We start from the raw sequence: 25117 nt of genomic DNA, 5'->3' as shown, positions 1-25117 counted from the left end.
CGAATGAACCTATTAACATTTCTTTTCTTTTATTCTTTGTTTCTCATTACTCATTACCCTTCACAAAAAAGCAATATGACAAAATTTGACGAACTGTTCTTTTTATTTCTTTTTCCTACTTTTTAGAATCAATGACAATTTTTTTGTCAAAAACCACTTTTAATCATTATCAAAAGTATAAATGATTTATAATTCACTTTTTTTACAAAAATTTTCAGGGGACCCACTCTGCCCCTAAAATTTTGAGACCTTCTAAATTTTAGGGGGGCCCACTTTGCCCTCAGGGGCCCACTTTGGCACCCCTTCCCCTATATTACACACCTAGGGAAGTAAAATAAGAAATGTTTCAGATCACATATAATTGTTGTCCGAGGCGAAGCCGAGGTCAACAAACATGTGATCTGAGGCTTTCTTATTTACTTCCCGTGGAGTGTATTCGCTCTGAGTGAAGCCATGGTAGGGGAAATGAAATCGACTGAAGCGTTCGCAGTGGTTACTTTCGGAGTTACGGGAGGCTATTATTCCTAAAATTGTAAGTAAGTACACGTGGAAGTATTTATTTTGTTTTAATTTTAATAAATTAAAAAAAAATGAGACACCAGAGTTGTTGTGTCTTAAAAAATACCAGCAGAAATATTTACTGCAATCTTTTTTATTTTTTATCATTATACGTACTTGTTGTTGATTCGTTTAACTAAAAAACAAAACTGCAATTATTACACTGATAAAAGGATTTATTAACTATTAATAATTTAATTTATTTGAAGACAATTATTTAATTTATTAAACTTTAATAAATATTTTTTAACATTCAATAAATATTTATTTGGTAGGAAAGTACATTTATTAATAGTTAATAACTATTTATTAATAGGTAACGAATATTTATTAACAGTTAATAAATATTTTGTTGAGTGAATTTGTTTTGCTTGTAATATCATATGATATGAAGATTTCTTATAAACAAAAATCATTTTTATAAATTATTTGTATTAATTATATTACATTATAATAACGTTTATTGTAAAATACCGAATTCTATCATAGCTCATAATTATCTTTTGTATTTATAAATATTAAAAAGGTTAATTTATTTAGTGAATTGAATTATTATCATGTATTTCAGCTATAGGATTATAAAAAGTGTCAAAAGAAAATGCTATTTTTGCTTTTGATTTTAAATAAATATTTGCTAACAGTTAAAAAATATTCATTAACAAACAAATTCTTCTATCGGTGTATAAAATTGTCACATATTTTTTATAACCTTTTTTTTTACAATTATTTATAAAATTTATTTATTTTTATGTTTCTTGCTATTGACATACGTATAAAAACATACTCTGACAGCCTCCCGTAGTTCATATTTTGACTGGCGCTGCAGTCACACTCATAGCGAATACTATTTTTTTGTCCGACGAAGGCGGAAAGAGGCAACTTTGTTTAGCGCAGCGGGACGAAAGTTGTCACTTTCCGCCCGGAGGGCAAAGAAATAAAAAAGACCATGCGACAGCCAAAATGAAAGTAGATTTCACAGTAAATCCAGCAACAACTAAGATAATCATTTCCAAAACGAATGCAAGAGTAAAATTATATTAAATAGACAAAGAGAGTAAGTCATTTTTGGCCTAGACTGATCGTGAGGTATGCAAATTAAAGATTATTTAATAAGCTTTCAGATGCAATTTACAACAATTTCACAAGTTATCGCATTCATTAGTTATTTCGCAAAGAAACAGTAAAAGTGCCAATTTTTAAAGATTTTGAAGAATTCAAATTTCTGCAATTCTTAAACTATTTAATTTAGAAAAATAAACAAGTATGCAAATTAAAGCTTATTAAATAAGTTTTCAGATGCAATTTACAGAAATTTAATATAATATCGCGTTTAATTGTTATATCACGGAAATACGGTAAAAGTGAAAATTTTTGCGATTTAAAAAAATTGTTGAATTGCTGTCATTTCTAAACTAATCGACAGATTTGGCTCATCTTAGAACTTAACCTCAAAAATCATCTAAAAAATGAGTATGCTACGTTTCATTGAGATCCGTTCAGAATTAAGGGATTTATTATTGAACCATATGTATTTTCTGAATCTGCTTGACGAGCTGAGTCAATATACAGGGTGTCCCAAAAGTCACGGATGCCATTATAGCATCTGATGAAAAAAATAATTCTGAGACGAAAAGTCCTTAGCCATTTTTCAATTAACCGCATAGATAATTAATTATTAATTAAAAATAGCGGCTCTTTATTTGTTAGAGAGAGAGCGCGAGTGTCCAGTAAAGTATGTGCCAAACAAAGACACAACTAACTGTATGACTGACTAGTTTCTATAGCTAACGTAGTCACACATATTTACTTACACATTCACACGTGCAAGCGTCTTCGTTGGAACGCACTTGACTTGACACTAGTGCTCTCTCTCTAACGCATAAAAGGACGTTATTTTAATTAATAATTAATGATCTATGCGTCTGATTAAAAAATGGCTAAGGACTTTTCGTCTCAGAATTATTTTGTTTATCAGATGCTACGATGGCGTCCGTTACTTCTGGGACACTCGGTTGACTCTAAAGGCCATCCCTGCAACTTCCCGCTCATTTTGTACTTAAGCGCTCAAAGTTACACATTACGTTTTTGAGCTCTTCGAGCTTAAAAATAAGATTATTGTGTCATTTTGAGCTCTCCGAGCTCAAAACTATAATAGGAGTTTAATAAGACACAATTTTTTGAATTTTCAAACGGCAATAACTTTTGAATGAATGAACCGATTTCCACGCAGTTGGCGGCATTCGACGCAATTTTCAAAGCCCCATGAAGGATCATTAAGTTTAAATTGATCTAGCCAGTAATTTCTAAGTGATTCCAAAAAAACCATTTTTTCGGTTTTTTTTCGACAACGATAACTCACGAACGAATCAGCTGATTTTGACCGGGCTTGTTATGATAGATGTGGTTTTTTGATCTTAAGAGCTGATTAGATTTTGGAATTGATCGGTAAAGCCATTTAAAAATGATTCCAAAAAACAACATTTCAAAAAATTTTTTTTTGTAGTTTTTTTGAGATTTCTCAAAATCTACTAATTTGAATCGGTCCAAATGGTATTCAAAATCTAAGTTCAGTCAAGCCCTTTCGAATGGCGCCAACCGCGATGAAATCGGTCAAGCCGTTCATAAGTTATGAGAGATTTACATACGGCCACACACACACACACACACACACACACACACACACACACACACACACACACACGCACACGCACACGCACACACACGCACACACACACATGGAGAAAAGCTGGACCAGTATATCGACCGAGTGCCCTACGAGTAGCTAGTGCCTTCCGCACTATAGCAGAAGAAGCAGTGTGCGTCATTGCCGGAACCCTATCTCTTAGAGTTCTAGCAGAGGAAAGACGAGCCCTTTACCAACGAAAAAGATCAACGGCACTGAGCCCTGAAGAACTTAGAATTGAAGAACGGCAGAACAGCATAGGCCGATGGCAACTACAATGGGATGCTGCAGAGAAGGGTAGGTGGACGCACCGCCTCATACCTCGGATCGACATTTGGCTTAACCGGAATCACGGCAAGGTCAATTACTATCTTACGCAGATGTTGTCAGGACACGGGTGTTTTCGAGAGTATCTACACCGCTTTAAGCACGATGACTCTTCGGAGTGCCCGTCCTGCCCAGGAGTTGCTGAAGATGCGGAGCACGTCTTCTTTGTATGTCCTCGTTTCGATCTATAGCGTAAAGAGTTGGAGAGGATCCTGAACCAGAGAATGCAACCAGATTCACTAGTGGAAGCAATGTTATCATCAGAAGCTGCCTGGAACGCTACCAACACGTTTGCAACAGAAGTCCTCAAAGACTTGCGTTCCACCGAAAGAAGAAGAGCAAATATCAAAAGATAGAAGGAAGGTAGTTAACACCTTAGCCACTAGAAGGAAGAGCAGTAGCTAGTTCCTCCCCTCACGAAGTAATGCCTGACGGCGGTTCCCATGAGGGATTAGAGGAAAGAAGAAAAGGGGTTTAGGGTTTAGTGAGTAGGGGCGTTAGCGTCGAGTTTTAGTATGACGCTGCGTCGAGTCTTCACATATCCAGGCGAAACAGTTATGCCTGGAATCCGCAAAAAGGATTCCGCCCTCTGAAAAAAAAAACACACACACACACACACACATACATACATACAGACATACGGACATCACCGCGGAAACATTCGGGGAGGCTTCCTAGGACCTCAAAACGTCAACATCCGTTGAAAACTCGATTTTCGAAAACCGGGGTAAAACCAATAACTTCCTGATTTTTGAAAACTTTGAAATTTTTGAAATTTTGGAACGTATTTAGTGTGCGTGGTTGCAAAATATTTTACTTTTAATGAAATTCGTAAAATCTATTTACTAGGACTTTAAAAAAATTGAAACAAAATGACGCACACCAAGTACGTTCCAAAATTTTTTTTTTAATTTTCAAATTTACAATAAAATTTTTTATAATTTCCGAAAATCAAATACAATCATATCGGTTACTTGGATTTTTTAATTTTTTTATTTTATATCTTTTTGTAAAGAAATAAGAAATTTTTTTTTCTTAATAGTCTTATGAACGTAGACTTGGCGCGATTTTTTTTACAGTGAAACTGTTTTTGTTCGGATTTTAGTATTTTTTGTAATTATAATAAAAATTTACAATTGGTACCAACTTAAATCTCGCGTTGGCTGCATTTTTTATAGCAAACTATCCTCTTGAAGCTACAGTTTATGTAAAAACAATTCCAGCGTACCCTGGCGAATGTAGATGCAAGCAGTGAAATGTATTTTTTAACTGTAGTTTCCCATCTATTGGAAGATTACCATGCATTCTCGAATTATTTAGTCTGTGGCATGTCACTTTTTACATAGAAAAAAAGTCAGGATCGAAATTTTGAGCTTGCTATAGTTTGTGCTGATAAAATTTAATAATTTCAAGTAGATTAATTATTATAATTGAATATAATTAATTAATATCAGTAAAATAAAGCATGAATTACGGTTATAATATAAAATTTAGAAACAAGAAGTACCGTAGAATTAAATAAAATTTTGCAACCTCAAAATACCGTTCTGCTTACAGTAAACATAGTCGGTAGTCTGGCGCTCCGTTTACAATGGATTTGAACGGAACTTGGCGCTAGATTCTACCGAATCTGTGGATAAAGAAGAAAAAAATTTGATACATGAGTAATTTTTTTTTTTAGTTTTATAAAAATGTTATCGCATCAGAACCAATTTTACATATAAAAATAATTTTTAAGACAGTAATAAATTAATTTGTATCAGTTTAATACTTGAATAATCAAAATTTTATACATTTATAAGTTTACGTCTGAATAACTTTAGAATAGCTGTTTTTATGATAAAAGTGTAAGAGACCTTTTTTGTAGACCGTTGAATTCTCTACAAGAATATGATATGGATTTATTTATATGAGGTGCGTATGCCGAGCTAGAAAAATAAACAAAAAAAAGAATTTTTTTTCCTATCTTATTTAAATGGGAAATGAAAAATTAGGGACAGACACCTCTAAATTTTATTTTTAAAAGCTCCGCTTTGAACAGGCTTCTGTTCTCACCTTCATGCAAGTTTTCAGCCTGTTTTTTCGTTGAAAAAAAAAAGTCGCCTAAAATTGACACACTCTAATAAGTACGTCAGAGACAAAATTTTTCTACTTCAATTGATTATTTTCGTCATAAAATACCTAGTTGAAACTCAAATGTTTGAATTCACCAAATATTTGAGGATCATTTATTTATATCTGACGCCTCCGTAAACATCTGTACCTACCCATACCATATCATATAATATCATATTATAATATTTTAATTTTTTTTTAAGACCGTATCAATTTTGACGATATACAATTGTTTTGTTGAAATAATAAATTTTCAATTTTAGAATTTGCTATCAAATATTCGTTAAGTAATAAATATTTACTGTTCCAAATTCTATTACTTAATGATTAATTAAATTTGGATTTCCCATTGAATGGCCAAAGTTAGGTTGCCCAATTCTGGCTCAAGTCTGGGTTGCCATTCAACGGCCAAGGCTAGGCATCCCAGTCTTGGCTAACGCTCGGGTAATCATTGAGTCAGCCAAAGCTAGGTTGCTGAGTCCTGACCCAAGTCTGGATCGCCATTGAATGGCCATGGCTCGGGGACCCAGTTATAGTCCAAGCTCGGGTAATCATTGGGTTGACCAAGGCTAGATTGCCCAGTCCTGGCCCAAGTTAGGGTGACTCTAGGCTTGGCCAAGGCTAGGTTATCCAGTCTTGGCCCATGTTAGGGTTACCATCCAACGGCCGAGGTTAGGTTACACAAACTTGGCCCAAGTTAGGGTAACTTTAGGCTTGGCCAAGGCTAGGTTATTCAGTCTTGGCCCAAGCCTGGGTAATCATTGGAATGGCCAAGGCTGATTGCCCAGTTATGGCCCGGGCATGGGACAATATAGGTTTGCCAAGATGGGCTCCCCAATAATGTCCCAGGCATGGCCCCGTCGTTCAACTCTGGGGCTTCCTGTATGGGTATCAATTAACAAATGATCCCTGTCTAAAAATAAAGCGGACTTGACAGGCATCAAAAATAAGAACCTTGGTTTGAACAATAAATAAAAATTACTTATTTATCCACATCTTAACGATTATATTGTCGAAATATATGTGTTAATGGTGATTGACGACACGAGGGAGCAAAAAAAGAACGATTACAAGTTCTTAGCTTGAATGGAGGAATTAAGTCCTAAGTAATAGTGCGAGAAACAGAAATTACTAAAATGTATTTACCTATGTGTGGGTGTATTAAGTCCGTGTGTATAGAAGGGACGAGTGAGTGAGTGAATTAATAGCGGAAAAAAGAGGATAAGGGAAAAAAGATAAAATAGAAGGGAACATAATCAGGGTAATGCAAAAGCTAAACTTCATGAGCGACAGCCGCTCGTTAACTGTGGCCATAGTCTTCTATTTTATTTTAACTTCTTTTTTTTGTTTAATTTTTTTTTAACGTTGACGTTTTTTATTGTGTGAGCGTTTGCGTGTCACTTTGTATCACGTTGGCGGTTCGCTGGTTCGCCAGTGCCAGGCGAACAATGCACCCGGTTAGGGTGTAAACGGGGACAGCTTTTCCGACAAGTGTATGGACGTCATAGTTGACGTCACACTCCCGACTACTGTATGGTGAAAAGAGTGTGCGAGTGCATGCATACTCGATCCTGTTAGACGTTCGAGGGCTTGTTTTTAAAAGTTAACCGTGTAAAGTTTATCGACAGGCTAATATAAAAAATATATGCTTTAAAGCATTTTATATAAATATATGAATAAGTAAATATATTTATATCTTTTTAGAACGATAAAAATGAGTGAGTAAAAGAGCAGTGTTGTCGAATAATACACGTGTATTTACGTTCAGTCTATACGGATGATTCGGTTTTTTTATTTATCCCAAAATGGCAATCAGAATTTAAATAAAATATTGAGAGATCCTAAAATAAAAGATTTAATTTGTTATTTATGAAAAGTACGAACCAAATGTTCTATAAATATACTTAATTCCCACAATTTAGTCGGTATATTGAAAAAATATTATTAGTAAATTGTTGAATTTTTTTTAAAGAAATAACAAATATTATTCTACAAACTGTTAGTTTTTTTTTTTTTTTTAATGATTTAATCTCCTCATCTACACTGAAAAAAAACATAGAATTATGTTCATACACTGAAAAAAAAAGTTTTCTGCTCCGCACTATACAGTATCGCTACTGTCAGTATCCACTCGTTGCTGTCTAGAGTAGAGTGAGGTTAGGAAAACTGTATACTAACAGTAGTAATAGCCCGTGTAAAAATAATATGATATCATGATGAGGTTCATTATGAATATCATAATCAATCTCATATTTTGACACAAATATGAGATTCATATAAAAGCCATATCAATATTCATTTGAAACCCGTAATAAGTACAATACTTATATAAACGAACTTTTAACTTCCCGCTAAGAAAATCGAAGATTTTCGAAAAATCGGGAAGTTATTGGTTTTACCCCGTTTTACAAAAATCGAGGTTTCAACAGATCTCGACGTTTTGAAGCCCTAAGAAGCTTTCCTGACTATTTTCACGATGATGACCGTACGTCTGTATGTATGTGTGTGTGTGTATGTATGTGTGTGTGTGTGTGTGTGTGTGTGTGTGTGTGTGTGTGTGTGTGTGTGTGTGTGTGTGTGTGTGTGTGTGTGTGTGTGTGTGTGTGTGTGTGTGTGTGTGTGTGTGTGTGTGTGTGTGTGTGTGTATGTATTGTAACGTGGTAGATTTTTTATTCGACGCCCAATACTTGGGGTATTATAGCCTTCCAGGCTCGAATCCAACGTCGTGAATGTTATGTGTGAATGAATGAAAATTTAAATAATTTTTATGAATATATTTTGTGTAAATACGTAACGCTGGACGAGTAACGAAGACAGAGTGAGTCACAGCGAGTACGAGGCTATGCATTGGAGCGACAAGGATAGAGCTACGACGATAATAAGCGAGTACCGAAGCGAGTGAGGCACCGAGCGGCGTAAACACCCGAGATTAAGGATATTTATTGACATATCTAAATTTGTACATCAGTTCTTGCAATTGCATGATTGTAAGTGCTATTGTAATCAAATGTATAATAATACGTTCACAATTCCTCGCGAGTTTTGCTTAATTGTATCAATTATTGTTTGTTATTATAGATTTATATAATTTTTACATGTTTTAGTTATTGTTTTATTTTCTTAGGTAAAAAATTTTTATTAAAAAACCTAAATAAATATAAGTTATGCCTTAAGTCTAAGTATTTACATTTATACATCTTAAAACTATACATCTTAGAAACTAAGACAAACGTGGCCGTTTGTAAATAATATTTACTTTACAGTATTTGATATTGTTGCTTTGGTTTTGTTTTATAGTTGTATTATTAGATTGTTGATTTATTATTATTTGGTTAAGTACTTTGTGCTTTAACCAGGGATTGTCTTTAGCAGTTTTGCCTACTTCGCTTAATATTTCTAGTTTATTAAGTTTTTCATTAAAAAATTTAGTTGACAATTCATGAACGATATCTTTTATTCTCGGAATATTGAGCGCTTTATGCATTTCTTCAGTTGATGATCCGTATGGTAGATTGAGTATCATTCTTAGGCATTTGTTTTGTAGCCTTTGGATTTTTGTATAATTAGTATTGCATGTGTTTGACCAGACAGGGCATGCATATAATAAAATTGGCCTGATACACATTAGATATATTATTAATTTGTTTTTTGTATTTACATGACTACTACGACATATTAATGGATAAAGTGTAGATATAGCTGCGTTTGCTTTATGCAGAACACTTTTGATATGTTTTGTGTAAGTTAGTTTTCTATCTAGTATAAGACCTAAGTATTTAGCTTTGTTAGTTAGTTGTAACTGATGTTGATTCATTATTACTGGTATACTGTCATCATCACGCTTGTGAGAGAATATTAGTATCTCAGTTTTCTCCTCATCAATTTTTATTTCCCATTTGTGATAGTACTCTTCGAGGATATTTATTTGATTCTGTAACTCACGTAGGATAATATATTTCTTGTGTGATGATGTTATTATACCAGTATCATCAGCAAACAATGTAGTTAAAATATTTGGTGTTCTTGGGATATCGTTAATGTAGAGCAGGAATAATAAGGGGCCTAATATTGAACCCTGCGGTACGCCAGCTGATATATGTCTTTCTGTACTATATATATTCCCAACTGCTACTGAAAATTTTTGATTATTAATGTAGCTTGTGATGAATTTAATTAGGTACGTAGGTATTTTATACAATGATAGTTTGTGAATCAGGGCCTTATGCCATACAGTATCAAAGGCTTTCTCGATATCAAGTAACACTAATCCCGTACTTCTTTTTTTATTAAAGTTTGTACTGATATAATCTGTGACTCTAGCAAGTTATTGGATTGTGCTATGGCTATTTCTGAATCCGAATTGTTCTGGGATTAGTATGTTACCTTCATCGAGAAAGCCTTTGATTCTTGTATTAATTACTATTTCTAGCAGTTTACCTATTGTAGTTAGTAGGCTAATAGGCCTGTAATTTTGAGGAAACAAATTATTTTTTCCAGGCTTTTGAATAGGTAAAATATTTGCTAGTTTCCAAGACTTGGGAAAGTAGGACAGATGTAAGCAATTACTAAAAATATGTGTTAATTGCACAAGAACTTTTTTGAGCAAATTTTTTAATACTATATTTGGGATGTTATCATGTCCTGGTGCTTTATTGCACGCCTCATAGCGCGAAGCGCGTGAGGTTGTGCTTTATACTCGACTCGTCAAGGTCAAGCAATTTTGTGATCTTTAAATGTCTCTATCACAACCATATTACACTTATACAATAATATAAGTAGATGTACACGAAGAAAACACTTAAATTAAACCATATTTTACTTTCTAAAATCATTTCATGTAGCTATTTTGAAAAAAAAAAACGTTTTGAAAAAAATTTTACGTGGACGTCCGGATGTCACCCCATTTTGGATGTACCAATGATTACTCCCGAACAAATTGATATTTCAAGACCGGACCTTTTTTATTAGTTTACGAATGCGATGAACTGGGTCCGTATTTCATATCAGTAGCCTAGTTTACGTATTTTTTTTTTAAATTGAAATTTTATTAAAATTTATTACGGTATAACCGTACAAAGACAAACGAATTTTTCTTATTTGTCACGTGAAAACTATGGCGCCACTTGATAAAGCTAGATTTTCTTAGACTGCGTGCGCATATAACAAGAAAAAAGGGCACTGATATTTAAAAAAAAAAAAAATACTCTGTAAGAAATTACTTAATTATAATTTTCTTTTTTTTTATCAGTTACACAATTTATTTTTTCTTAAAAAATGAATGAGCGTTATGAGGCGTGCACTTTTGGATTTTCCAAACTTTTAGGTTTTATTCTTTTAGCAGCTTTTATGATTTCTTTTGGTGTAATTAGTGAGAATTCCTTATCATTTATTTTATGTCTTCAGATCGTATTGTAGAATTTGTTGACTAGTTTAGTAGTAGCATCATCGCTCATATCTTGAGATAGTTTGTGTGTCTTTTGAAATGTATCAGCAATCGCTTCTGCACTGAAAAAAATAATCGGTAGAGGCTACCGATTGGTAATCGGTAGAGGTTACCGATTTTTTTTCGGTAGAGGCTACCGATTTTTCGGTAGAGGCAACCGATTAAAATCGGTAGAGGTTACCGATTTTTTTTCGGTAGCAGCTACCGATTTTAATCGGTTGCCTCTACCGAAAAATCGGTAACCGCTACCGAAAAATCGGTAACCTCTACAGATTTACATTTACCGAAGAAATATTTTTTGGGGCTCATTACTGAAGCATAAATGACATGTCAACATGATTTTCATATGACAACAACATGATTTTCATGTGGTAGTAACATGATTTTTATGTGGCAGGAAATTCTTTATTAAAAATTTGATGTAACATTTTCATAGTTGTCGCTTTTCATTGTTTTGCCAACCACTTTGGCAATGATTACTATGGCAACGGTTAGATAATAATGAATAAAATTTGTAAAAATATTGATTAATTAAATTTTCGATGATAAACATTTTGACAGAAGCGTACTCAAATGATAGGTCTCGATGAGCGTAATATCAGGATGAGCTTATATCTTGAAAAATTAGGAAATTACGTTGTATTTTGTCCACTGATGATTTTTTTAACGATGTAAGCTTTTTAACTTTCTAATAAAGAATTTTATATATACGATATTACTCATATTTATGAAATATATAAAAAATTCATGTGAGTATTTAAATGAAAAGTCTCGATAAGTGTAATACCAGAATGAACTTTTATCGTTAAAAATATAATTAGTGGACAAAATACAACGTCATTTCTTAATTATTGATATTTTTTAAATTATAAACTCATCCTGATGTTACTCTCACTGAGACCTTTCATTTGAGTACACACACGATTTTTTTCATACATTTCATATGTATGATATTTTTCATATTTGTAAAATATATAAAATATAAAAAAAATTCATGTGGGCATTCAAATGAAAGGTCTCGATAAGTGTAACATCGGAATGAGCTTATATCTTTGAAAATGTTAATATTTCACAAGATATAATGTCATTTCTTAATTATTGACATTTTTTAAGATATAAGCTAATCCCGATGTTACACTCATCAAGAGCTTTCATTTGAGTACCCACATGCATTTTTGATATATTTTTCATATATACATATATATTAGAGTGTTTCAAAAAAAACACACTATTTTTTTAACTTCCCGCTAAAAATCTCAGATTTTCAAAAATCGGGAAGTTATTGTTTTTACCCCGTTTGGCAAAAATCGAGTTTTCATCAGATCTCGACGTTTGAAGGTCACAGGAAGCTTCCCTGACTACCCCCGCGATGTTGTCACTATGTCTGTATGTATGTATGTGTGTGTGTGTGTGTGTGTGTGTGTGTGTGTGTGTGTGTGTGTGACTATGTGACTCGCTTATAACTTTTGAACGGTTGAACCGATTTCATCGCGGTTGGTGCCATTCGAAAGGGCTACGCTGAACTTAGATTTCCTGAGAATTTGAACCGATTCGGACCGATAGATTTTAAGAAATCTTGAAAAATCTTAAAAAAAATAAGAAAAAAATCATTTTTGAAAGTAGTTTTTTTGGAATATCTTTTAAACGGCTCTATCGATCAACTTCAAAAACTAATCCGCCCTTAAGCTTGAAAAACCACGCCGATCGGCGTCAACCCGATCAAAATCGGTTGATTCGTTCGAGAGATAGCGTGAACGAAAGAAAACCGAAAAAAACCGAAAAAAGTGTTTTTTTCACATAACTTCGTCATTTCTTCTCGGATCGTTTTTGATGATATAGAATAATTTCAGAAGTTAAAAAACCGCGTCGATTGCCGCCGAAAACGTGGAAATCGGTTGATTAGTTCGAGAGATATCCTCGACGAAATATTTGGAAATAAGGATTTTTTCAACATAACTTCGACATTTTTTGGAATAACTTTCAAACAGCTCTACCGATCGATTCCAAAAACTAATCAGCCCTTAACATCAAAAAACCACGTCGATCGGCGCCAAGCTGGTCAAAATCGGTTGATTCGTTCGAGAGATATCGTGAACGAAAGAAAACCGAAAAAAGTGTTTTTTCAGAGTTACTCCGAAATTTCTAGTTTGACCAATTGAAACTTAGAAATTATTAATAAGGCTTAAAAAACTACGTAGAATGCCGCCAACCGCGTAAAAATCGGTTCATTCATTCAAAAGTTATTGCGGTATGAACATTCAAAAAATAGTGTTCCATGAAACTTCTATCAGACTTTTGAGCTCAAAGAGCTCAAAAGCATAGAAAAGGTATCTTTTTGAGCTCGGAGAGCTTAAAACAACACACAGATTGTACTTTTGAGCTCGAAGAGCTCAAAAAAGCGGCCAGGTATTAACGGAATTAGCGGGAAGTTGCAGGGATGGCCTTTAGGGTCAACCGTTTTCCTAATTTTTTTTTTTAAGAACATTGAAAATTCTTCAGAGTATCCCTAATCAAAGACATTGTGAAAATCTCAGCCCTTAATATTAATGTATAGAGGTGGCTGTAATTAATTTTTTATTTCTATTTAAATAACATGGAAAAAATTTTTGTTTTACTTTTGAATTTTGCTAGTCAACAACGAAACATTTTATTGCTATAATCGATACATATTCTTGTAGGAAATTTAACGATCTACAAAAATTGTTTAAATGAAAATATGCGTACGGAGAACCATTTCGGAGTTATCAGGCCTCAAACATCGAACTGTTTAAAAAGTGATACTATTTATTCATAAATACAAAAAATCAACTTAAATTACTCTTGTGTAAAAAAAAAATTGTCCTAAAATTGTTATAAGCTTAGAATCCTAAACGTGACACAATTTAGGACATATTATGACAAATTTATGACACCAATCCGAAATGAAATTTAGATTTTAGAAAAATATTGTGGATATTGACCAGAAAAAAAATATTGTCAAAAATTACTTTTATGACAATTTTAGGATACTTTCCTAAAAATTTTAGGACACTATTATGAATTTTAGGACAGATTTATGACAATGTTTTAGGATACTCTTATGAAATTTTTATGATCTTTTATAAAAATTTTAGGACCCTTCTATGACAATTTCAGGACACTTTTATGACAATTTTGGGAAACTTTCTTTACAATTTTAGGACATTTTTATGAATTTTAGGATACTTTTATGACAATTTTAGTACAACTTTATGACAATTTTAGAACGATTTCATGAAAATTTTAGGATAATTTTTTGACAATTTTATGACAACTCTTTATGACAATTATAAAATTGACATGAGTGTCCTAAAATTGGCATAAAAGAATCCTAAAATTGTCGTAAAAGTACCATGACATTGTCATTAAAGTACCATAATTGTCATAAAATTGTCCTTAAATTTCATGACAATTTCAGGACACTTTTATGACAATTTTAGGATACTTTTATGACAATTTAAGAACAGTTTTATCAATTTTAGGATACTTTTATGAAAATTTTAGGATACTTTTAAGACAATTTTAGGATACGTTTGTGACAATTTTATGACAATTATGGTACTTTTATGACAATTATGGTACTTTTATGACAATTTCAAGGTACTTTAACGACAATTTTAGGATACTTTTATGCCAATTTTAGGACACTTTTATGACAATTTTAGGACACTTTCATGTCAATTTTATAATTGTCATGAAGAATTGTCATAAAAATATCCTAAAATTGTCATGAAACCATCCTAAAATTGTCATAAATTTGACATAAAATTGTCATAAAAGTGTCCTGAAATGGTTATTAAAGGGTCCTGAAATTTTTATAAAATTTTCATAAAAGATCATTAAATTTTCATAAAAGATCATAAAATTGGCATAAAAATGTCATAAGAGTATCCTAACATTGTCATAAATCTGTCCTAAAATTCATAATAGTGTCCTAAAATTTTTAGGAAAGTATCCTAAAATTGTCATAAAAGTAATTTTTGACAATATTTTTTTTCTGGTCAATATCCACAATATTTTTCTAAAATCTAAATTTCATTTCGGATTAGTGTCATAAATTTGTCATAATATGTCCTAAATTGTGTCACGTTTAGGATTCTAAGCTTATAACAATTTTAGGACAATTTTTTTTTTACACAAGAGTAATTTAAGTTGATTTTTTGTATTTATGAATAAATAGTATCACTTTTTAAACAGTTCGATGTTTGAGGCCTGATAACTCCGAAATGGTTCTCCGTACGCATATTTTCATTTAAACAATTTTTGTAGATCGTTAAATTTCCTACAAGAATATGTATCGATCATAGCAATAAAATGTTTCGTTGTTGACTAGCAAAATTCAAAAGTAAAACAAAAATTTTTTCCATGTTATTTAAATAGAAATAAAAAATTAATTACAGCCACCTCTATACATTAATATTAAGGGCTGAGATTTTCACAATGTCTTTGATTAGGGATACTCTGAAGAATTTTCAATGTTCTTAAAAAAAAAAAAAATAGTGTGTTTTTTTTAAACACTCTAATATATATAATATACTAGCTGACCCGGCAAACGTTGTTTTGCCATGTGAATAATTTCTAGAGAATTTCTAGTGTCAAAAAAAATTACTAACTTATTGGAAGTGTATAAGGATGTGGAATATGAGTGAAAAATGCCTGGAGTGCTGTGAACGATGAGGGAATGTTGTTTAAAAATAACAAAACACCAAACATTAATTGTTTTAATTTATTAAAAGTAATAATTATTTATATAATTAATTAATTACATAATATTAATCTCTTAATGCTGCACTGAGATAGTAAAAATGTTTAACTACTACGCTTGAAGCATAAACACTAATAATAGCCGAAAACTGTAGAGGTAACATCCCTACTCCGTGCTGTTTACAGGGTGAGAAGTGACACCGGTAGACACATGGAGGGGATAACTTACCAAGTGATAATAATTGATGTTATCGAGCGGGATAGAAAATGATAATATTATGAAAATGACTATTAAAAGCAAGGATTGGTGATAAAAAAGTGAAAATTTAGAGATGTATGTATTTTTTGATGCCACATAATAAAAAAATAAAAAAAAAAAAATTTTATCAAAAAAATAAAAAAAAAATTTTTAGGGTGAACACCCCTTATCACTTAGAGGTAAGAAAAATAGATAGTAGCCGATTCTCAGGCTTACTGAATATGCATAAAAAATTTCATGAGAATCGGTCAAGCCGTTTCGGAGGAGTATGGGAACGAACATTGTGACACGAGAATTTTATATATTAGATATAAATATATGAAAAATTGATGTAGGTACTCAAATTAAAGGTCTCGATAAGTGTAACACCAGGATAAGCTTATATCGTTAATAATATCATTAGTGGACAAAATACAACGTCATTTCTTAATTGTTGACATTTCTTAAGATAATAAGCTCATCCTGATGTTACGCTCATCGAGACCTTTCATTTGAGTACGTTTCGGACAAAATGTTTATCATCGAAAATTTCATCAATCAATATTTTTACAAATTTCAATTAATAATATCTAACCGTTCTCATGATGGCATTTTAATCTACAATATTACGATACGACTCCGATTATCAGTTAACAAGGAGTATGTCTTACATTAATTAAATAATACGACGCATATACAAGATAAATTAGCTTGGCATGTCGTGTACTCAAGAGGTCTCGAGTAGTCAGCCATTTTGTTGAGGAAAGCGTCGTTTTCATTGTTCGAGGAAGATCCTGGTTTGTCGGTCACCTCGATTATTCGTCTGTTCCTGACCCAGTAACCGGCCCAGCTACAGCCAAGAGGAATCTACCACCGCTGGACAACGTTAAAGCACACCGAAGTGGTAGTAGTACCTGTTGTAAGTCAGGTGGTATATTGGTAAGAATTGGACGCGGTATTGAACTTACTTTGAGCTGTATTTTTCAATATTTGTACTTGACGACCATTTAGCTCTATTTTTCCATACTGAGCGATCAGCGGAGCAGTACGCGGCAAAGATTGGTTTTGTGTCGGAGCTAAATCTATCTTTCAACGAGTATCGCCACCCACGAATTGCCCTAGACCATATTCCTAACGCGAATTAAATCAATTTAGTTATTTGTAGCTTTGAAAGCTATCGGCTTGGTCCGCCGTAAAATCTAAAGCTACAGGCATCTGGAGTAGCATCGACTCTTATAAGCTACGGCTTCGAGTTGGTTACACTCCGGGTGTAACGAGCGTGTCTTTTCGGCCCAGTTCGTAATTAATTATTAAATTAAAATTCAGATAATTTTCATTTTATAATAAAAATTTATTTCACTCTACGAACAGTCGAGACCAGCCACGTTACATCCAATACGACGATCACCATCGATGTTAGTTGGTTAGTCAGTACTGCAGGAGCAGAAGTGACTAAAGACTGTCGTGGAGGTCCGTTGACTGTTATACGGACCTAGATCAACTATCGACGGGGATCAATTCCAATGGAAATGAAGACTAGCACCGCCAACTTCAACGAAGGAAGAAGCGGGTACTTCTCTGTGAAGACGATTCGAGGCCGGACTGTCGACGGATACGGACGCGCTTTTGCGCGCTCCGCATCATAAATTTAATTTCGAAGTATTGTCGCGATTTGGTTTATTTGAAGTTGATTTGTAACTTGTAAAGTATTTATTTTCTAAATTTGATTATTTATCGAGTCGACCGCACGAAGCTCTTCCAAACTGCCACGACGAGGACGACGCTCAATTGCTTGGTAAGCCAACGTTCTTGTTCGGTGTTGAATCCAGCGTTTCGAGTCCACGTTGTAATTTTGTAAAAATATTTTGATTAACAAAATAATACGCGAGGATTCAATGCTTTACGATTATTTTTTTGAAGTGAAACTTCTTTAGAATCGTTGTGATTTCAAACCGGATGCAACGAAAAAACGACAGGTAAGAGACACAAATACAAAAATGTGTAGGATGAAGCCAGGGGAAAGAATGAGACAGAAATATACATACAATTTGTATATTATCGGTCTCTCCTCTTTGTGCCATACTTCGTAGCGTCCCCACTCCCGTCTTCTAAGCATAGTCGCCTGTAATTTGTGAGCCAGAGCGAGAGAGCAGATGTCAGTGTGTATGTATATTGCACACTGTTTAATACGTGCTTGTATTTGAGCATTTAACGTGTGTAGTGCATGTGAAAACTACGTGAGCTTACTGTACACTGTATGCGGCTGCGTATTACAGCGTTTTAGTAAGATAGCGTGGTGTGTTATTATTTAACTGTTTGTGAGTATTTTTATATCTTGTACTAAATAATAAATTTTATAAAATGCCGAAAACTAATGCCGAAATGTGTCGTCAATATCGACGCAAAAAAAATGAAATTAAAATGAAAAAAAATTCAGCAAAAAGTTCAACAGAACGTAGTCGCGAGTTTCGTGCACGTAAAAAACAATTATTGAACAATCAAAATAGATGTTCAGATATAAGTGTCAATGTGACTGATGTAATAAATGGTAAGTGTAAATATTCTTTAATCCTGTTTTAAGTATAAACTAATATATCAATGTTTTTCAATCAATAAATTTGATTTTTATTTTAAACTGATCATGGATTATATATATATATATATATATATATATATATATATATATATATAACCTCAATACATCATGTGTCTAACCTTATTTATTTTTTCTGTTTTAGACCACTCTCAGCAACAAAATAGTGTTCCAACGGGATATAATTTAGTAAATAATGATTGTAAGTACTAATAATTAATACTAACTTTCATCATTTAATGTTAAATAATTTAAAGAAATTTTTCAATTTAATAATAATTTTAATGAAAAACTTAAAAACTTAAAAATTTAATTTAAAAACATGTACCTAATTTACAATTCATGATTTAAAATATTAAAAATTTAATTTAATTTAAACTTATATTCAATAATTCAATAATTCTTAAATTAACAAAATGATTTAATATTTAGATTTATAGGAAAAAAAAACAATTTTAAGACGGATGAATATTTTTGAATGGTAAAATAAATTGTAAAAAATTCAAAATTAAAATGATATTAAAAAAATAATTTAATTTTAAACTAAAGAGTGGATAATTTTTAAATGGTACATATAATTTAATAACCATATTTGAAAATAATCATTATCTTAAAATGAGTTTTTAAAATTAATTTTATATACATTTTTCGAATTTACGATGTAAAAATTTTAGTTTTTAAGGAATTGATTCTCAATACACAGTCGATAGATAACTCGTTACATACTTTGAATTGTTTTTCAGATAACCCTCCAGTAGATGTACAGCCAGAAATTCCATACTCACGGTTTCGTCGAAATAAGTTTGCTCATAAAGAATTTAACGACAAGTTTTTAAACAATATGTTTGGTCATAAGTGCTCCGTTTGTGATCGATTGTGGTTTAAGTTAGATTTAAAATCACCACGTGCTGAAGATGAACAATTATTAAGGGTAATAGTTGAAAATTACAATACAGTTGAAGATATTTTACTGTGCAACACGTGTTACCAAGCAATTGGGAGGAAAGTGATTCCTATAATGTCTACTTATAACGGTTTTAAATATGAAAAATACCTGAGGTTTTACCACCGCTTGACTTAATTTCGGAAAGACTTGTCTCACCACGAGTTCCATTTATGCAAATTCGACGGTTACGACATGTTCATGGGCAATATGGAATTTATGGACAAATCATTAATGTACCAGTCGAGGTAAACAATATGGTAAAACTCTTACCCCGTAATGTCGATGATGATTACTGTATTAACGTACACATTAAAAGAAAAATAATACATAGATCAAGCTATTTAATGGGACTAGTTAATAAAAGGACAATTCGTGCATGGCTTCAGTATTTGCTTCAAACTCCACTTTATTTATTTTACGATATTAAAATTGATGAAAGCTTCTTCAACAATAATAGTAATAATGAAATCGATCTAGAAGAAATGAGTGAAGATATACCGGTCGAAGAGAGTCTAACAGCACAACAGAAAACTCTACTTTGGAATGAAGATATGTATTTACGGATCGCTCCTGGAGAATATAATATTCCCAAAAGTATAATTTTTGATGAACATGCCGAAGAACTTTCTTTCCCATCGATTTATTTGGGTCATTTCCGAAAATTCAGAGAGGGAGTAAATGCAACACCGTTCGCAATAGCAACTAGCGAATTACGAAGATCAGATCGGCGTGGAGTTACTCCACATCATTTATTATATCTAGCAATGAAAATTATGAGGTTAAGAGTTCGTGACTCGCTTACGATTGCATTTAAACATGTGGGAAAAAATACTAATATTACACGGCAGCAAGTTGAGTCAGCTGACTACATTAATAATTGTATCGAAAGTAATTTAGCTTTTCTGCGCTCAATACCAAATTCAGTATGGTATTGGAGCGATCGAAAAAGATCTTTTGCGATGATTCGGCAACTAGGAAAACCTACGATGTTTCTTACTTTGAGTGCCAATGAAATCGGATGGACCAATTTAATACAATTATTGTACAAATTAAAAATAACGGTACTGAAATTTCAGCTGAACAAGCTGCGTCACTGGATTACATATCTAAGACTACACTAGTGAATGAAGATGCTGTGACCTGTGCTATCTATTTTAATAAAATAGTCAATATATTGATAACTATTCTCCAATCAAAGAAGAACAGCCCATTTGGAAATTATTATGTTGTCGACTATTTTAAACGAATTGAATTTCAGCATCGTGGTAGTCCTCATGCACATATTTTATTGTGGCTGAATGACGCTCCATCAGATCCTCTTGGTACAAACTATCAAGATACTGTAATGATGATTGATCAATTGATATCAATTTCTTCATCAGAAGCTTCTGGACATATTCGCTTGCAAAGTCACAAACATACCTTTACCTGTTATAAAAAGTACATGCCAATCAACCTCAGAAATGCCGATTTGATGCTCCATTTATGCCATGTAAATCCACTACAATATTAAAACCAATGCAGAAAGATCATCCAGGATATGCTGATTACGCTAAGCGGTATAAACAAATACAAATTAATCTTGAGAACAATGATTACGAGAATATTGAAATGTTTTATGCACAAAATCATATAACTTCTGATAATGATTATTTTCATATTCTTGAAGCTGGAATTACCAGACCTAAAGTATTTTTGAAGCGACAACCTAAAGAAAAATGGCACAACCCTTTCAATCCTTTTATTCTCAATGTCTTACAATCAAATACAGATATGCAATTTATTATCGAAGAATACTCATGTGCAGCGTATGTTGTTGAATATGTCAATAAAACTAATAGGGGTATAAGTAATTTACAAAGACAAATTCATGAAATCATGGATGAAAACCCTGAGTTTGATATAGTAGAAATAACTAGAAAAATGAGTGTTAATATGCTCAACACCGTTGAATTAACAAGCCAGGAAGCAGCGTGGTACCTTCTTCGTGAACCTATGTCTAGAAGTTCAGTCTCCATAGTTTATATTCCCACCGTTTGGCCTATTGAACGACAGCGTATTAGACGAACACAAAAGAATTAGATGAATTAAATATCGATGAAGATTCAACAAGTATTTGGAAGGAAAACTGGTTTGATAAATACGAGAAGCGGCCACAAGAAATGGAAGAATTATCACTTGCACAATTCGTTGCTAATTTTACTAAAAATTCGCAAGGTGATTATATTCGTCGAAAGCAACAACGCATCATTCGTTATAGGAATTATGACATAGCCTCAGATATAAATGAGTATAAAAGAGAAATGGTGACTTTGCATATCCCATTTCGGAATGAAGAATTCGAGATTCTTGAAGAGATGAAATTTATTAGGATTTACGACGAAAATGAAAATCAAATTCTGGAGCGACGTAAAGAGTTTGAATCTGACTTAGACATTAATAAAACTATAGAGCTATGCCGAAAACTATGTCGCGAAAATGAAGAAGCAGACGATGACGATGAGATTCATGATATTGCCACTAGATTTCCAGAAATTAATCCATTCCAAACGCTATATGACAATCCGAATTCGGATGTAAACAGTGATTTACGTCTCGCAACCCTAAATAAACTTGGTGCCATTGCAAAACGGAAAGAAAATTTAATGCCTAACGACCAATATTATGAGCTGATGAAAATGGCAAACCAAAAACAAAAGGAACTTTTGATGCACGTCATTTACAATCTTCAGTTGGAAGATCCTCCTCCGCTGCAAATATTTTTACAGGACCAGCTGGATGTGGTAAAACATTTGTTATTAAATTATTAATGGAAATTTATAATCGATATTCTGAAAGTGATGGGTTTTGTAATGCTTATATCGCTTGTGCTTCTACTGGTAAAGCTGCTGTGGCTATCAATGGGACAACAGTACACACTGCACTGAAGATAAGTCTTTCAAAGTTGCTTCCTTTATCAATTGAAGTAGCCCAACAATATAGATCACTTTTTAAATATGTTCGTGTATTGATTATCGATGAAATTAGTATGATTGGAGCCGAGTTGTTGTCCCAAATAGATTCAAGGTTAAAGCAAATCACCGGTAATTTTGAAGTCCATTTTGGTGGATTAGATATAATTTTGATTGGTGATCTACGTCAACTACCGCCAGTTCGTGCTACCCCAATTTACAAACAAATAAAACGACAAATAGCAGGTTCAACACTATGGCGAGGGTTGAAATTTTTCGAACTAAACGAAGTTATGCGACAAGCTAATCAAAGTTTTGCAACAATATTAACAAAAATTGGTAATGGACAGTTGTTAGATCAGGAAGAGCTAGATTTAATTGAGTCACGGATTTACTCTGAAGAAGAAGCTGAGAGACTTTGTCCAGACGGTATACGATTGTTTCTTAATATTCATCCATTTCCTGAATACTCCATTAAAATTTTGAATTCTATAGAAGAAAAAAGTGAATTCAGAGGCAACTGATATATATATTGGATGTAGAAATGTTGAACAGCAAACTTCTATGCGTCAAAAATTACATAAAATGTCAACTATTGATACAGGAGGTTTGCCATATCAAATTACATTGGTTTTGAACAAACCATACATGATAACAACTAACATCGATGTATCAGATGGATTAGCAAATGGTGCGACGGGAAAATTAATTTTCATTGAATATAATGACAAAGGAGAGATAGGTCGTTTATGGCTAGAATTTCCAGAATCTCCAAAAATCGGAGAAAAATTGAGAAGAAAGGCAGCGGCATCAATTCAAAAAAATAATCTTCATCCACTGGCAGTACCAATAGATCGCAGAACATCATCTATACCACTAGTACCTAATAAAACCGTTATTGTAAAACGTAATCATTTCCCATTAGTCTCTGCATGTGCAATGACGATTCACAAGTCCCAGGGAGCTACTTTTGGTGAGATTGTATATGAATATGATAAATCACACGTTCAACAACTCCTGTACGTCGCATTATCACGAGTTACATCAATAAACGGCTTATATCTCGTTTCAAAAATGATAAAAATTTTACCATGGCCGAAGAGCGTCAGTATCTACAATTGATCTACAACATGAATTTCGAAGGCTGAACTTGAATCGACTTGAGACAATTACAAATGTTTTATATGATTTCTTAAATAAAAGAAAAGGGATGTCACTGTTTACCTTTAACTGTCAAAGCTTACGAGCTCATGTACAAGATCTGCAACATGACAATATAGTGTCATCGTCAAATTTTTAATTCTTTCGGAGACATGGATGAATAATGAAGATATTGTAGACATTCCAAATTTTAATATTGTTGTTAATTACAAAAGACCACGTACGAGGGCAGGCGGAGTAGCAATTTATCACAACGTAAATGATGGAGCCCGTGTTGTTACGCCACAAATGGATCTCAATGCACAACAGCTAGAATCATTGTCTGTTCAGCTTTCGAAAGTTGGAGAAATATGTGCCTGTGAGAGCAGAAATGACCAAGGAGATTTAATTTTGATCGTAGCAATTTACATCTTTCCCAACCAATCAATAAAATCAGTTATTGAATTTATACATGAAAATTTGATCAAATATACCCCAGAGGTATCGCGAATTCTCAAAAGAATTATGATAAAATTCCGATGATTTTAAGTGGGGATTTTAACATAAATTTTGCATCAGATACAGCGCTTCCTTTGATTGAGTTTCTCGATACAACATTTTATTTAAAAATGTGTAACAATCGCACTCAATCAACTACAAGATCAAAAACGGTAATAGATGCAGTGTTCCAAAGATATATCAACCAAATTGAAACTAAAATATTTGTATCGTATTTTAGTTATCATAAGCCTCTTGTATCATTTGTTGAAACTGAAAATATGGAACTTGAGTAATAGATTATGTAACATATGTTAAATAAAATATAAAATATCTTTTAAAATTAATCAAAATACTTTCATTTTTGAACAATTAAACTTTGTAATTATCCTACCCTTGTTATAAATATTCATCTCATTCTTTTGTCGATTCACTGAAGTTTCACTTCTATCGTGTGTGAATCGCACACACACCTTTTTTTTTGTAATGCTGTTATTACATAGTGTGGTTGCCGATGTATGAATGCGAGTGTGAAAAATGAAGTTGAGATAACAACGTTTATTTAGTTTTGTTAAAATTAAGCGAAAATTTAAGTTACGACGTTTTAATTTTTTTTTGTTAAAAATTAATATCGACCGCCGACGTATATTTTGTTAAATAAATTGTTATTTTTTTTATTTAATTCTTCTGAATTTATTTCGAGTAATTTTGAGAGTTTCGTTTATTTTGCTGTTCTATTTTTTAACGACGAGTATTTCAGCATGGCCCGCCGCCCTGAGGAAGAGGGAAGAGATAGCCGAAGTCACAGTATTAGTTAATTGGAGATCATTCTCCAGGCGCCCTTTTTGGAGTTTACTCCTTAAGAATCGATTATCATATAAGGCGCCCGGTATGAGAAAAATA

At 32.8% G+C, this 25117-nt stretch overlaps 1 protein-coding gene, 1 long non-coding RNA gene and 2 pseudogenes across 2 annotated transcripts; 3 read left to right on the top strand and 1 right to left on the bottom strand.

Moving 5' to 3' along the window:
* Positions 1-433: 433 nt before the first annotated feature.
* Positions 434-766, bottom strand: LOC123271943. Its single transcript, XR_006510975.1, has 2 exons — positions 676-766; positions 434-524 (listed from the first exon to the last, which is right to left on the bottom strand). It is a non-coding gene; the product is annotated as an uncharacterized LOC123271943 (long non-coding RNA).
* A 17237-nt stretch (positions 767-18003) lies between these two features.
* LOC123272245 lies at positions 18004-20746 on the top strand (annotated as a pseudogene).
* Positions 20589-22442, top strand: LOC123271862 (annotated as a pseudogene).
* LOC123272244 (ATP-dependent DNA helicase PIF1-like) lies at positions 22435-23100 on the top strand. The gene has a single exon (XM_044738943.1). It carries the CDS (start codon positions 22435-22437, stop codon positions 23098-23100), a length of 666 nt encoding a protein of 221 aa, XP_044594878.1.
* Positions 23101-25117: the final 2017 nt, after the last annotated feature.

The sequence above is a fragment of the Cotesia glomerata genome, linkage group LG9 (genome assembly GCF_020080835.1).
Source record: "Cotesia glomerata isolate CgM1 linkage group LG9, MPM_Cglom_v2.3, whole genome shotgun sequence".
Lineage (NCBI taxonomy): Eukaryota > Metazoa > Arthropoda > Insecta > Hymenoptera > Braconidae > Cotesia > Cotesia glomerata.
The sequence above is the reverse complement of the archived record's forward strand: the minus strand, read 5'-3'. Positions and strand labels throughout refer to the sequence as shown.